Genomic DNA, 15,780 nt, shown 5'->3' on the forward strand with positions numbered 1-15,780 from the left:
GCCGAAGTTCTATGTTTAACCAACTGAGCCACCCAGGTGCCCCTCTTCTGCCCATTTTTTAATTGGATAATTTGTGTTTTGGGTGTTGAATTTTAGAAGTTCTTTATGTATTTTGGATATTAACCCTTTATCAGATATGTCATTTGCAAATATCTTCTCCCATTCTGTTGGTTGTCTTTTAAATTTTATAGATCCTTTTCTCTGTGCAGAAGCTTTATTTTATTTTAATTTATTTTGTTTTTTTCATTTCCATTTGGTTCTTTATTTTAATTAAAAAAAATTTTTTTTAAATTTACATTCAAGTTAGCATCTAGTGCAACAGTGATTTCAGGGGTAGATTCCCTAATGCCCCTCTCCCATTTAGCCCATCCCTCCTCCCACAACCCCTCCAGTAACCCTCTGTTTGTGCTTCATATTTAAGAGTCTCTTATGTTTTGTCCCCCCCACCCCCCGTTTTTACACTATTTTTTCTGTGCAGAAGCCTTTTATCTTGATGAAGTCTCAGTTTATTTTTGTTTTCTTTCTCTTACCTCAGGAAACATGTCTAGAAAGAAGTTGATATGGCCAACGTCAAAGAAATTACTGTCTGTGCTCTCCTCTAGTATTTTTACGGTTTCAGGTCTCACATTTAGGTCTTTGATCCATGTTGAATTTATTTTTGTGTGTAAGAAAGTGCGTGTAAGAAAGCGGTCCAGTTTCATTCTTTTGCATGTCGCTGTTCAGTTTTCCCAACACCATTTGTTGGAGAGACATTTTCTTTTTCCTCTTGGATATTCTTTCTTGCTTTGTCAAAGAGTAATTGACCGGGGTTAAAACCACTTATACCTTTGCAATGAAGAATCTGAAAATGGAAGTAAGGAAACAATTCATTTACAGCAGCATCAAAATTAATGATATATTTTGGAAGAAATTTAACAAGTGTAAAGCTTGTACTTTGAAAACTTTAAAAATGGTGTCAAACATTTGAAATGATCTAAATAATTGAAAAATATCCTATGTTCATATGTCAGAAGACTTAATACTGGCAGTATTCTCCTGATTGACCTACACATTTAATGCAGTGTCTTTATCTTGGTTGCGTAGTTTGTAGAAGTGGACAAGATGATCCTAAAATTTATATGAAAATGTTAGGGATCCAGAATAGCCAAAGCCTTCTTGGAAAACAAGCACAAAGTTGGAGGACTCACATACCCTGATCTCAGAACTTTCTACAAAGCAACAGTAATCAAGACAGGTGGTGCTGGCATAATTCTCGTAGTTCCATGGGATAGAGTCGAGAATCCCGAAATAAGCCTCAGATATATACGCGATCAAGTGATTTTTCTACAAGATGCCAAAACAATTCTGAGAAAGAACCATCTTTTCAATTAATTGCGCTGAGACATCTGGATATCCACATGTAAAAGAATGATATTGGACTCTAACATCTATAAAAATTCACTTGGACTGTGTCAAGATATACTATAAAACTCTTAGAAGAAAACATAGGGATGGGGCACCTGGGTGGCCCAGTTGATTAGGCATCTGGCTCTTGATTGTAGCTCAGGTCATGATCTCATGGTTCGTGAGATCGAGCCCCAAGTTGGGTTATGTGCTGACACTGCAGAACTGGCTTGAGATTCTCGCTCTGCCCCTCTTTCTGCCCATCCCGTGCTTGTACTCTCTCTCTCAAACATTTTTAAAAAAGAAGAAAACATAAGGATAAATCTTTGCAACTTTGGAATTAGGCAGTAATATCTTAGATAGGACATTACGAGCAGAAGCAACCAATGAAGTAGATTAGACTTCATCAGATTTCAAAAGCTTTCGTGCTTCCAGAGACACTGTCACAAAAATGGGAGGAATTTTTGCAAATGGCATATCAGATAAGGGACTTTTATATATATATGTATCAAGAACCCTTATAACTCCATGATACAAAGACAGTGAAAAATGGTCAGCAGATCTGAATAGACATTTTTCCAAAGAAGATACTCAAATGGCCAGAAAGCACATGATAAGATGTTCAATGGTGTTAGGTATCAGAGAAACACAGATCAAAATTATAATGAGATGCCACTTGACACCCACTAGGAGGCCTTTATCACAACGTCAGTTGATAACAGGTATTGGCAAGGACACGGAGAAGTAAGAAGTGAGCACCCTCGTGCACTCCTGGCAGGAGTGTTAAATGTCTAGGGGCTTGGAACATAGTCTTTCAGTCCTTCAAATGGTTAATCATAGAATTACTGTTTGACCCAGAATTTCACTCTTCGGTATATACACAAGAGAATGATAAAGCATGTGCTGTGCACATCTGCATATAAATAGCCACGGCAGTATTATTCCTAACTGCCAGAAAGTGGGGAACAACCCAAATGTCAGCTGATGAATGAATATTTCATTTCTCCATGAAAATACATTGAATACTGGCACTCATTATAACATGGATGAACTTTCAAAGCTTTGTGCTAAGAGACAGTCCAGTCAAAGGATCACTCGTCGTATGATGACAGTTGTACGGAATGTCCAGGGTAGCACGTGATCGATAGGAATAGAAAGCAGGTGAGTGGTTCCCTGATACTGGTGGCCCCGGGGAGTCGGGGGGAGGGGGTGATCAAGAGCACTGGCTTTCTTTCTGGGAGGATCAGAATGTTCCGAAATTGGTTGTGGTGATGGTTGTGTGAGTTTGTGAACATAGTAAAGCAGTGAGCTGTCACTCCGCGTGTGTTATGGTGGCTGACATCTGAGACACCCCACCAAAAGCTGCTGCTGATGTAGGGCAGTTGGAACTCTCACTCATTGCTGGCAGGCATACAAAATGGTGCTGTCGCTTCGGAAGGTACTTTGGCCGTTTTTTACGGAACCGAACATACTTTTAGCTAACGGGGTTCACCGGTTTTTCTCCTCGGGACATCCCCGGTTGAAAACCCGGGTTCACGTGAGAACCTGCACGTCGACGTGTGCAGCAACCTGATTAATAATTGCCAGAACTTGGGAGCCGAGCAGGTAAACTGGTACGCCCAGGCGGTGGAATGTTATTCGGCTACCCCGAAAAGACGATGGGTGTATGGTTCCGTGTGACATCCAGGACGAGGCAAAGAGTGGACGCAGTGGTGGCTGCCAGGGTCAGGAGGGAAGGAGGAACGGACAGGCGGAGGGGGTGTCGAGGCAGCGGAACCGTCGTGTGCGCCCACAGGGCCGGATACAGTGTCCTAATGGAGACCGCGGGCTTTGATAACAGCGTGTCCCCGTGGGCTCTGCGGTTACAAGTCGGGCGCTCTGCTGCGGTGAGGGGAGCTCGCGTGCGGAGGGGGGACTGGGAACTCTACTTTCTGCTCAGTTTTGCTGTGAACCTAACTTGCTCTAAAAAATAAAGTTCATTAGTTTTTTTTTTTTAATTTTTTTTTTTCAACGTTTTTTATTTATTTTTTGGGACAGAGAGAGACAGAGCATGAACAGGGGAGGGGCAGAGAGAGAGGGAGACACAGAATCGGAAACAGGCTCCAGGCTCTGAGCCATCAGCCCAGAGCCCGACGCGGGGCTCGAACTCACGGACCGCGAGATCGTGACCTGGCTGAAGTCGGACGCTTAACCGACTGCGCCACCCAGGCGCCCCTAAAGTTTATTAGTTTAAAAAAATGTCTGAGACTTGTCTCAAGACAGTGTGTTGTGTAATGGAAGTGGATGGAGGGACGAGATTGCCCGCAGGTTTATGAGTGTTGGAGCTGGGTGGCGGGTGTGTGAGGCTTGTGATAATAACTTACGTCTGGTAGGGGAAGTGTCCCCACTTCATTCAAAACCAGTACAGTGGGGTTTTTTAACATTCTTTTTTTTTGTTGTTTAACATTTGTTTATTTTCGAGATAGAGCACGAGCGGGGGGAGGGGCAGAGAGGGGGACACGGAATCTGAAGCAGGCTCCAGGCTCTGAGCTGTCAGCACAGAGCCTGACGCGGGGCTGGAACCCACAGACCACGAGATCGTGACCTGAGCTCAAGTTGAACACTTAACCAACTGAGCCACTCAGCCTCCCTTACAGTGGTTTTGTTTTTCAAATAAAAAAATTTTTTTAATGTTTCAAGAGAGAATATGTGCGTGAGTGTGGGAGGCACAGAGGATCTGATGTGGGCTCTGCACTGACAGCAGAGAGCCCGACACAGGGTTCGAACCCACAAACTGTGAGATCATGACCTGAGCAGAAGTGGGACACTTAACCAACTGAGCCACCCAGGCACCACCTACAGTGTTTTTATTAAGCTGTTTATTACGGGAAACTTTACAATGTGTACGAGAGTAGACAAAATAGTATGAATACTGCTGTGTTTAGACAGCATGGTATTGGCATGAGAATAGGGCATTTTTATAGAAGTTCCATAATTTTTTTTTAATTATTTTTTTTTCAACGTTTTTATTTTATTTTTGGGACAGAGAGAGACAGAGCATGAACGGGGGAGGGGCAGAGAGAGAGGGAGACACAGAATCGGAAACAGGCTCCAGGCTCCAAGCCATCAGCCCAGAGCCTGACGCGGGGCTCGAACTCCCGGACCGCGAGATCGTGACCTGGCTGAAGTCGGACGCTTAACCGACTGCGCCACCCAGGTGCCCCTAGAAGTTCCATAATTTTTATAGAAGTTCTCAATGTATGGAAATTTGATATATGACATAGCATTAGAAATTTGGGAAGAGCCCAGAACAGTGGGCATAGAACGATGGGAACATGCGAGTAGAACAGGTAGATGCCTACCCCGCACCTGAGTGTCCATGGCCGTAATAGCTGATACGCCATACTGTCATACGGCGGTGAATGATTGAAGCCGTCACGTGTATGAACAATGTCACGAACGAAACAATGTTAAGAGATCGAGGTAATTAAATAGGAATACGACTCTATGAGAGCACTGGGGTTTGAAAACCTGTAGCAGAGCAAGGGTGTAAAATATGCATGGTAATGATTCCTCCAAATTCCTGATAGTTGTTACTTCTGAGGGAAGTAGGGTGTTTGTAATGTTTTACTTCTTTTTTTATTTTTTATTTTTTATTTTTTTGAGACAGGAACAGAGCATGAGTGGGGGAGGGGCAGACAGAGAGGGAGACACAGAATCCGAAGCAGGCTCCAGTCTCTGAGCTGTCAGCACAGAGCCCGACGCGGGGCTCGAACCCACAGACCGTGAGATCATGACCTGAGCCGAAGCCGGACGCTCAACCGGCTGAGTCCCCCAGGCGCCCCTGTAATGTTTTACTTCTTGAAGTTGAAAAGAGGTTGAAACACATGTAGCAGTAATATTAACAATTGATGAAGCCTGGACGCCTGGCCAGCTCAGGCCATGGAGCGTGAGACTCTTGTTCTCAGGGTTGTGAGTTCAAGTCCCATGTTGGGTACAGATCTTACTTAAAAATAAAATCTAGAAAAAAAAAAGATGAAGCTAGGTAATAGGTGTCCATTATGTAATTCTCTGTATTTGTCTCTATGTTTGAAATGTTCTATAAAGTGTCAGTATATCCGAATGAAGTGTCTTGTTTGGATCCTAATTCATACAGACTTCAAAAAGACATTTTTGTGGCAACTGGAGTAGTTTTACTACAGACGAGGTATTAGATTATATCAAACAATTGTTAACTTTGTTAGGTGTGACAGTGTCACCGTGTTTGTGTAAGAAAATATTCTTGTTTTTAGAGAGGCATGTGTAGTGTGTTAGGTGATGTAATACTGTTTCTGGGACTCGTTTTTAAAATACTTCAAAGAAAAAGGGTAGTTGAAATAAATATGGCAAAGTCTTGGTAATTGACGAATCTTGGTGATAGGCGTGTGAAAGATTGTACTGTATTCTCACCTTCCGAGTGTGTTTGGAAATCTTTATAATTACATCTACAAAGCCAGAATGGGTGATAACTGTTCTTTATTATTATTTTTTAAAATTTTAATGTTTATTTATTTATGAGAGAGCATGAGCAGGGGAGGGGCAGAGAGAGAGGGAGACACAGAATCAGAAGCGGGCTCCGGGCTCTGAGCTGTCGGCACAGAGCCTGATGCAGGGCTTGAACTCACGGACCACGGGACTGTGACCTGAGCCCAAGTCGGATGCTTAATCGACTGAGCCACCCAGGCACCCCAGTAACTATTCTTTAATAATAACTTGTGCCACTGGCAGATAGATTTGAAATGTTTTGGTACAGAAAGTGTAGGTTTTTCTAACTTTTAACTTCTGTTTGTTTTCTCACTTAAAGGTTGTGTGTGTGTATGTGTGTGTGTGTGTGTGGGTGTGGGTGTGTGTGTGGGTGTGTGTATGTAATACATAGCACATAATATAGACTTAGGTAAATGCGTAAAGTCAGGGGCAACATTTGGCCGAATCTTCCTTCAGGCTCTCTCTGCTGCTTTTAACTCTGTGGAAACATGCCACAGGTTAGTCTTTAGGTTTGGTATTTGCAGTTTTTGTGTTCGTAGTGATCACGCAACAGTGTATGCAGCTCTGGATGATTTCCAAGAAACAAAACATTATCAGGGAGAATCAGCGGAGGAGGGGAGAGCACATGGACTTGAGCCTTGACGGAACTGTGGTTCTCAGAAACGAACAGAGTATTCCGAGATCATGGTTTTTGTTTTATTTCACATTTTACGAAAACGTTTTTATATCCAGAACACCCCTTTTGTGGCTTTGTGTGTTTTGTTTCTAGATCATTCCCACACACCTATCACTGTGTCCCAGGGGTCTGGCTTGCCTTCTGGATACTTCAGATAATTACTTTCTGTAATTAATGTTCTTGTAAGTTTTCTGTGGCTGGTGTTTCGGGATATTTTAATAGTGACAAGCAGCGGAAAACAGGCTGAGCGAATAAAGGTTTCTTAAACGGCTTCAGTTACGATCAGCGTGTCTGGTGTTTCCCCGTTACTTGGACTGCCAAGCTGTTAATTCCTGTGTGTGTTTGATAGTGAAAGTGCCTTAGTTTTATCTGTCTGATTTTTTAAGCACTTAGACAGTCAGGCAGAGAAGCGTTGCTGCTGATCTGGCTTGAGGGCTGTGTGATTCCTTAGATCCCATGGCCGCTGGTAATCGAGTTAGAGCCTAAGTCAGATTGTTTTGCTGGCTGTCAGCTCAGTTACCGTGTTCTCTAAAGGAAATTGACGACTTTGCATAAAGGTGAAGGCTTCTTGTGCATCAATGTCTCCTAACTTCTATATGGCAAAAGATATGGAACAGTTAAGAGACCGAGAGCAGCAAGGCTGGAAAAACTTTGGAGGAAAAGGACTGATACTCACTGTATGTAGAATACCGTTCCCAATCAGAGGAAAGACTGTTCATGAGCACAGGGAAAGGGTATCACCAGGGAAGAAACACAGACATTAATCAATGTAATAAAGATACTCAGCCTCACTACTGGTGGAGAAATACAGATGACAGCTGTCACCGTTTTCGTCCCCATGGTGTTGGCAACATTAGGGACCGTGGAAGATAGTGACTGTTGGTAAGTGTGTAGGGAGCAGACACGGCCCTGAACACTGGCGGGGGCGGGGTGGTCGCCTCGTCTCAAGGGCCATTCGGCCAAACCCCGGGCTTACGTAGGCTTACGTCTGTAGTTGGCTCACCATGTCAGCTCGATATTGAGGAGGTGGCCAAGGGATGAGGAGAAAGTTAATCCTGACTTTTAAAAATCCTTGATCTTGATCTTGTAGCTTGCGGTGTGGTCCGGCTTTCTTTTCTCCCGTGTTAACCGTTTCTCAGATGTTCACCTTGTGCAAGTATTGTACTCCCAAGCATTTTCAGTAAATTGTTTATCACTAAGACAACCTTCTAAGATGGGTGTTTTTATCCCCGTCTTGTAGATGTGGAAACTGAGGCCAGAGAGGTTAAATAAGTTGATTAGCCAGTGAGTGAAAGAGTCTAAATTTAGCTCTAAAACTATGGCCTTCATCACTGGCTGGTTGGATAATGAGTAAGGAATGGATTTGTGATGCCCTGCACACCCACCCTGAGTCTTAGCTTTATTAAAATAATTGGTTTTCTAAGTTAACTAACATTGAATTTAATGTTTAACTCCTTCGTTAGACTGTTAGCATTATAAAGGGGACGCTGTATTTGTTCCTTGGGCTGTCAGCCTGCTGAGTGCGAGTGCGGCCCCTTCCCTAACCGGAGGCCTCCCCTCCCCTTCTCTCCCCTCCCCTCCCCTCCCCTCCCCTCCCCGCAGAGGACCTGAAGAGGCAGAATGCGGTGCTGCAGGCCGCGCAGGATGACCTGGGGCAGCTTCGGACGCAGCTGTGGGAAGCCCAGGCAGAGGTGGAGAACATCAAGGCCATCGCCACGGTCTCAGAGAACACCAAGCAGGAGGCCATCGACGAGGTGAAAAGACAGTGGAGGGAGGAGGTGGCTTCGCTCCAGGCCGTCATGAAAGGTAAGGAGGGAGCCCTCCGTCTGCTTTGTCGTTTCCCGGCGACACCGATGCCGGTGATGGACCATTTTTGGAGCGTCTCACACCGGATCCTGAGTGGTGTTTGTGGCCTCGCGTGTTCCCGCGGGCGCCAGTGGTGCTGTGAATGGGTCTGTCCTCTGGGTGTTCTGGAGGAGCCGGCCCCTCCTGACGCGGGATGAAGCTGCGTGGGTGCGGCAGTGCGCGGAGCTGGAGAACCTCCCACAGGAGGCCTCCGGGCCCTGCTTCCACTCACTGGTCCCAGCGGATTCGCGCCCACCCGCTCCGTGCGGCCAGTTCCACGTCTTCAGGGGGAGCCTGGGTTTTGCTGGGCCGCTTCGCTGGGGTCTCTGTGGCCGAGTGGCACGGGCTCTGGAGGCTTCGTGGGCCGTGACCCTCGGACCAAAGGAAGAGTAGCTGTCTCCCGTCCGTCTGCTGCCCACCACTAGTGCTCGGTCACAGCCTGCGTTTCTCAGGTGACAGTGACCTGAAGCAAGTTGCCCCTGAATCTTCGGGTTCCTGAAGTCAGTCCAGTTACTGTCGTAGGTGTGGACTAGGGACGACCCTCTCCTCTTGTCTGCCCTCGGGTCCTGTTGCCCTCTGTGCTCCCTGACAGCCAGCGTGGTGGCTGTCACCCGGGGACTGGCCCCCAAATAGGAGTCCGGTTCTTGCACGGAAGCAGCAGCCCAGGGGTGGGGACCCCACGGGGTCACCGGTGTCCTGGGCTCCTTCGGTCCTCCTCCATCCGTAGCGTATGGTTTTCAGCTCCGTCCTCCTCCTGGCTGAACATGAGCTGCTCCTCCTCCAGCCCCCTCACATTTGCTGAGGTGTGTGCTTCCCCACAGCTACAAAGGCAACTGGAAAATCTCGTTTGTAAAGTGCACCACTGACTTCCTAAACGAGATTGGGGTTCTGTTGTTAAGAAAGAGCGGGGCGCCTGGTGGGTCAGTCGGTTAAGCGTCCGACTTGCAGTCCGTCAGTTTGAGCCCCGCATCGGGCTCTGTGCTGACAGCTCGGAGCCTGGAGCCTACTTCGGATTTTGTCTCCCTCTCTCTCAGCACCTCCCCTGCTCACGCTCTGTCTCTCTCTGTCTCTTAAAAAATAAACATTAAAAAACGTATACAAAAAAAAAGGACGAAGGAACAGTGGAAGTTAACAGACACGTGTGTTTATCCCATGACGTGTTAAGATTATATTAAAGATAAGGTCATTTAACAAAGACCTTATAGAATCTGTCTCAATTTAGAATCTGAGTTACAGTAAAATAGTCCAGAATCGCATCCCTTCTCTCTCACATTCAAGTAGTGGGGTGGGGGTGACAGTCCCATTTGTCTCAGGAGCCGTAGCGTCGTGTGTGGGAGCAGCGGTCTGGCTTGAGGTCGGCCCCCGGGTCCGAGCCAGCCCTGTTGCTCTGGTTGTGGAATGTTCACCGGCCAGAGTGTTTGGCCTTCCCTAAGCTTTCTTCGTCCACGAGGGAACGAACGGCACAGGCCCGTCGTGAAGAGCAGGCATGAGTCACAGCCCTCATGACACTTGTGCACATAATAACCAGAAATCCTGCTTGAGTTTTAGTTGGTTTTGTTTTGTTTTTATTTTTTTAAATTTTTTTTTTAATGTTTATTTATTTTTGAGACAGAGAGAGACAGGGCATGAACGGGGGAGGGTCATAGAGACAGGGAGAGACAGAATCTGAAACAGGCTCCAGGCTCTGAGCCGTCAGCACAGAGCCTGACGTGGGGCTCGAACTCACGGACCACTAGATCATGACCTGAGCTGAAGTCAGATGCTTAACTGACTGAGCCACCCAGGCGCCCCAGTTTTGTTTTGTTTTTAAAGTGAATTCGACGATTTCCAGAATCCAGGCATACACTCTTTATGTAACTCCTTTTAAATAAAATTTCAGCATGCCAGAACATTCTTCCTCAGAGCGCTCAGACCTGCGATCTTTGGTGATATTTTGTAGAGACGGTCCGCGACTACGAGCACCAGTATCACCTGCGGCTGGAGCAGGAGCGAAGCCAGTGGGCACAGTACCGGGAGTCCGCGGAGAGGGAGATAGCGGATTTAAGGAGAAGGCTGTCGGAAGGTCAAGGGGAGGAGAATCTAGAAAACGAAATGAAAAAGGTATGAGGAACGTATTCACCCGTAGGAATATTTGAACTCGAAGGCAGGATGCCTCCACCCGCATTACTGTGGCCATAGGCAGACTTTCCCGGTTTCTGTTTGGGGGATTGTTTTGACACACACGTAAATGTAGCGCTGGATAGCCTGACTCCCTGACCCCAGACGTGTGCGTGGCTGACCTCCCTGCCCCTTCTTCACATCCCGAAACAAGTGTCTTCACTGCAGGAGGCCTGTCCTGACCACCCCATTCAGCACGACAGCCTGCCTTCCTCCCCCCTGCACCTGCCACCGCTCCCCCCATCGCCATAGCCTGCGGTGCTTTGTCCTTTCCTACAGCACACACAGAGTTCGCCTGTTGATCATGCCTTCCCTTCCTTGCCAGAATGTGAGCTCCGTGAGCCAGGACCCTCGTTTGTTTGCGTGTCCTGCGTGCTCACGGTAGTGTTTAGCACACAGGGGCTCAGAAATATTTATCGGAGGAGTGTGGCCGCCAGGTGAGTGTGTCTAAGCCGGACCTTCAGGACAGATGTTGATTTTCCGTCTCTCTCAGTATCCCTGGGTTCCCGTGAGACAAATGTACCGCATATTATGCTGGAACATAGCAAGATGCCTGAACATAGGGCGGTGGAGAAGGTGGAGTATTTTTTCATGAAGAAAATAGTGAAAGCTCTTTGGCCAGTTTAATTATATAAACTTGTAGCCTACTGATGTGTGTACATACTTCTATTTTAAATCACACATTATATATACAATTATAACTAGATTTTGACTTTATCTTTCATTCGTACTAATCATCATCTTTGGTTCCCAACCCTCGGTCCACAGAGGACTATTTTTGTGTATTTAGAAGGTGATTTAGTTTTCATAATAACCTAGAAATCATCTGAGAACCCAATACCCAAAAAAGAAGCTTTAAACACGAAGAACCGTTTCTTCCACTCCATTTTATTCCAGGAGAAGACTGTAATTCAACATCTTCACGAGGATCCGACATCTTCCTCACCACTAGAGTCACTTAGCCATCTAACAGAGTTGTCCACAGTCCCCTCCCTCAGGTTGTTGGAGATAGTTCCTGTTCGATGCTGCCGCTGGAGATTCCGGTCCAGGCCGTGACAGGAGATCCTTGTTTCCAGTTGTTCATGATTTTTCACAACGTGCCACTTCTTGTTGCTTTTAAAATTTATTTTTATTTTTAAAATAAACTTGGCGCACCTGGGTGGCTCAGTCAGTTTAGTGTCCGACTCTTGGTTTTGGCTCAGGTCACGATCTCACGGTTCATGGGATTGAGCCCCTTGTCGGGCTCTGTGCTGACAGCGTGGAGCCTGCTTGGGATTCTCTCTCTCCCTCTCTGCCCCTCTTCTGCTTGGGCGTGTATGTGCGTGTTCTCTCTCAAAATAAGTAAACATTAAAAAAATAAATAAACTAAAGTTTATTTTTTAGAACAGTTTTTGATTTACGGAGTCAGATTGCGTAGATAGTACAGAGTTCCCGTGTGGTCCACGTCTAGTTTTCCCAGTTACTAGTATCTCACGTTGGTGTGGTACGTCGTCACAACTAGTAAACCAGGATTGAGTATGATGAGCTAACGTCCGTTCATTGTATTCAGATTTCATTAGTTTTTACCTGATGCCCTGGCTCACTCTTTTTAACATCTCATGCAGGCACCACATTGCAGGATGCCACGTGTCTCTTTAGGCTCCTCTTGGCCCAAATTTTCCTGGTGGTTGTTTTAAAGAATAAATCTGATGAGGTGACTAATAAAATGCAACACCCAGGCATAAAAACAATCCTAAGGAAATTCATAGAAGGCAAGTAAGTTCCCTATCTCATTGTTTATCAAAAATGAAAATGTAAATACCGTAATTGCTACAGAACTGTTTCCCTGGAAGATGAAACACACAAGGATGCTGGCTGTTACAGCGTCTGTTCAATAGGACACCGAAGGTATGGCCTTGGCAGTAAAGCAATAGGAGAGAAGTAAGTCATAGGATCAACTTTTAATCCATAAAATCTTTATATGCGGATGACACTTTTTTGTTGTTGTTCTGCTTGTTTTTATTTTGCTTCCAGTACAGTTGGCCTATGTGTTGTATCAGTTGCAGGTGTCTGGTACGGCGAGTCAACACTTCCATATGTCACCCGGTGCTCATCATGACAGATGCACTCCTTAATAAATTTTCCTTGTTTTTTGTTTTTTTTTGTTTTTGTATTTTTCTTTCTCGAGACAGCGCGTGTGCAGGTGCGTGTGGGGGAGGGGCAGACAGGGAGAGAGAGAATCTTAAGCAGGCTCCGTCCGTGCCCGTGTGGAGCCCGAGGCAGGGCTCAATTCCATGACCGTGAGATCATGACCTGAGCCGAACTCAAGAGTCAGATGTTCAACCGACTGAGCCTCCCAGGCGCCCCAGAGTTTCCGTGTTTTTAATGACCTTTTTGTCATTTAAAAAAAAAAATCATCTTTATAAGTTTTGTTTATAATGATATGCAGCACTTAGTTGTGGGGTCATCGTTGCGTCATTAAATAATTCAGTCTATGTTAAATTCTCTGCTTCTTCCCTCCTTTTTTTCCCCCTGCTGTTTTTTATCAGCACAGCAGATCTGTTAACCTAGACAGAAGATAATTTAAGCTCACATGCCTTTTCTAAACAGTACTTAGTTAAAAATAAAATAAATGATTCAATGACTTTTTAAGGACTGGAAAACAAAGTGAATCCCTCTTTTCTGAGAGAGATGTGTCTTGGGGAAAAGCCCCACTCATATTTGGGCATAAATGATATTTTCCCTATCGTGAACAATTGAGGATCAATTTGAGCTCTTTAAGTTTAGGGAATAAGGTTAAATTTCATGTTCACTAAGAAGGGAAAAAGCTAACTTTTTAAGTCTGCCTTTGTGTATATATATACACACACAGGTGTACACATACATACACACATATACACCTGTATATACACACACACGCATATGCACACACCACACACATGTATGCACACATGTGTGCACGCACAAACACGTACCTATACACACGTGTATACACACACCTACATGCATATGCACGCATACATACACAATATACACATATGTGATGTATACAATATATGTATAATAAAAGTTTCTCACCAGTTTACTAATTTTCGGATGTTATTTTTTTTAATCCATGTTTTTGAGAATGAAGGACAGAAAACGATATGATAGTCCTTCTTTGGGTTTGTTTCATTTAGGTATCAAACGTAAAATAATATTTAAACTACTCTTTTAAAATAACTAAGATGGGGGCGCCTGTGTGGCTCAGTAGGTTAAACATCCTACTTCGTCTCAGGTCATGATCTCACAGCCGGTGAGTTCGAGCCCTGTGTCGGGCTCTGTGCTGACAGCTCGGAGCCTGGAGCCTGCTTCTGATTCTGTGTCTCCCTCTCTCTCTGTCCCTCTCCCACTCATGCTCTGTCTCTCAAAAAATGAATAAATGTTAAAAAAAATGTTTATTTATTTATTAAAAAAAATTTTTTTTAACGTTTATTTATTTTTGAGACAGAGAGAGATAGAGCATGAACGGGGGAGGGGCAGAGAGAGAGGGAGACACAGAATCGGAAGCAGGCTCCAGGCTCTGAGCCATCAGCCCAGAGCCCGACGTGGGGCTCGAACTCACGGAGTGCGAGATCGTGACCTGAGCTGAAGTAGGACGCTCAACCAACTGAGCCACCCAGGCGCCCCCACCAAAAAAATGTTTTTTTAAATGAAATAACTAAGATGAAAGCTTTTTAATAGCAACATAATTTTGTAACATTTTAGGAAGTATGTGCTGTTTTTTATGTTTATGAACTAATCAGTACTTTCATCCAAGCATTTCCAAAGAAAGTATGATGTTCTGAATTTAGTGACTAGAGTTGTAAAAATTAAAGTGCTATGTGTATTTACTTTTATATATAGGGTATTTTCGAATTTAATGAATTGATTTAAAAAGTCAGGAGGGTCCTAGTGAATCCATTTTCCTACCTACTCCCATTTCTAAGTGGAACACTGGGAAAATTGGGATGATGGCTTGGCCTTCACGGTCCTATGGCACCGGAAAGCACACGTGGTTCAGTTCGACGGGCACTCGTACGGCGCCTGGTGGCTTACTTGTGTTCAGTCTAACGATGTGCGAGTCAGAGTTTCTCAGAAAAGCAACGAGCCGGTAAGTTGTAGCATTTAATTCTTTTTAACCGTAGGCCCAAGAGGATGCTGAGAAACTTCGATCTGTTGTGATGCCCATGGAGAAGGAGATTGCGGCTCTGAAAGAGAAGCTGACGGAGGCTGAAGACAAGGTTAAAGAGCTGGAGGCCTCAAAGGTTGTGAGATGTTGTAGCCCGTTCTTGCACCCAATGCCCTGACCTGATGCCATGAGCACAGCTAGTCATGGAGGGGCAGACCCTGGCATTCAGACTGTGAATCCGAAGAATCTTGGTTTCTTTAAAATACAAAAAAAAAAAAAAAAAAAAAAAAAAAAAAAGAAAAAGCTTGGAGATGATTTTGTCTGTATGGATAGTTTAAATAATCACCATAGTGGTGCTCCGTTTTGTTTTGCTTTGGTACAAAGTTAGTGTTCATTTTCTTGTTAGAATGAGACCTGATCTCATCCGTTTTCTTGTTGAGGAAAATGAATGGGTCCAAGCTGACTTCATTCCCTGAAGCTGGCCCCAGAATTGATGTCTGAGAGATGATGTGGTTAGAGCATGGCTGGGTTTGCTGGCCATGAAGACACAGCAGAGGGAATGTCGATAATTTTAACAATTAATTGAAAGTAGGAAAGAAAAAATAATTTAAAAAAGGCAGTAAACAGAAGCACAGCATAGGAGTGTGGAAAGGGGAATGTGTCCGTGACCCTAATAAATGTGAACTGATAATCACCTACTGAAAGAGATGGGATTTTTAAAAACGTAAATTTATATTGATTATAATAGATGCACCTAAAATAAAATTATAAGACTGAAAATAATGGGATATTTAAAGATATGTCATATAAATTCTAACCAAAGGAAAGTTGATATAACAGCTGTGATATGAAACATTTAGGATGTAATAGAAAAAAGAATAGAGAGACCCCATCTAATAATCCATCAGTAGGATCGGACAGTCGTGATTGAATGTTTCTTACACACCTTGAAATATGTGAACTACAAGGGACAATTAAGGGGAAACTAACTTTCACAGTTATAGTAGGAGCTTAGAACTGATTTATAGCAAGTGATCAGGTGGGCAGAAAAAAATATTAGTAGGGATATGGGGGCTTTGAATAACCA

At 44.6% G+C, this 15,780-nt stretch overlaps 1 protein-coding gene across 1 annotated transcript in view; it reads left to right on the top strand.

Moving 5' to 3' along the window:
* The window catches only part of RABEP1 (rabaptin, RAB GTPase binding effector protein 1), a 63,457-nt gene that overhangs the window by 16,483 nt on the left and 31,194 nt on the right, over nucleotides 1-15,780 (top strand). The window contains exons 3-5 of the mRNA XM_040452949.1: nucleotides 8,165-8,368; nucleotides 10,347-10,507; nucleotides 14,710-14,829. Of these exons, the coding sequence (XP_040308883.1) occupies nucleotides 8,165-8,368; nucleotides 10,347-10,507; nucleotides 14,710-14,829 (485 nt within the window). The remainder of the gene's footprint in view (nucleotides 1-8,164; nucleotides 8,369-10,346; nucleotides 10,508-14,709; nucleotides 14,830-15,780) is intronic.

Source organism: Herpailurus yagouaroundi, unplaced genomic scaffold (genome assembly GCF_014898765.1).
Source record: "Herpailurus yagouaroundi ecotype Mexico unplaced genomic scaffold, PumYag 208, whole genome shotgun sequence".
NCBI classification, from domain to species: domain Eukaryota; kingdom Metazoa; phylum Chordata; class Mammalia; order Carnivora; family Felidae; genus Herpailurus; species Herpailurus yagouaroundi.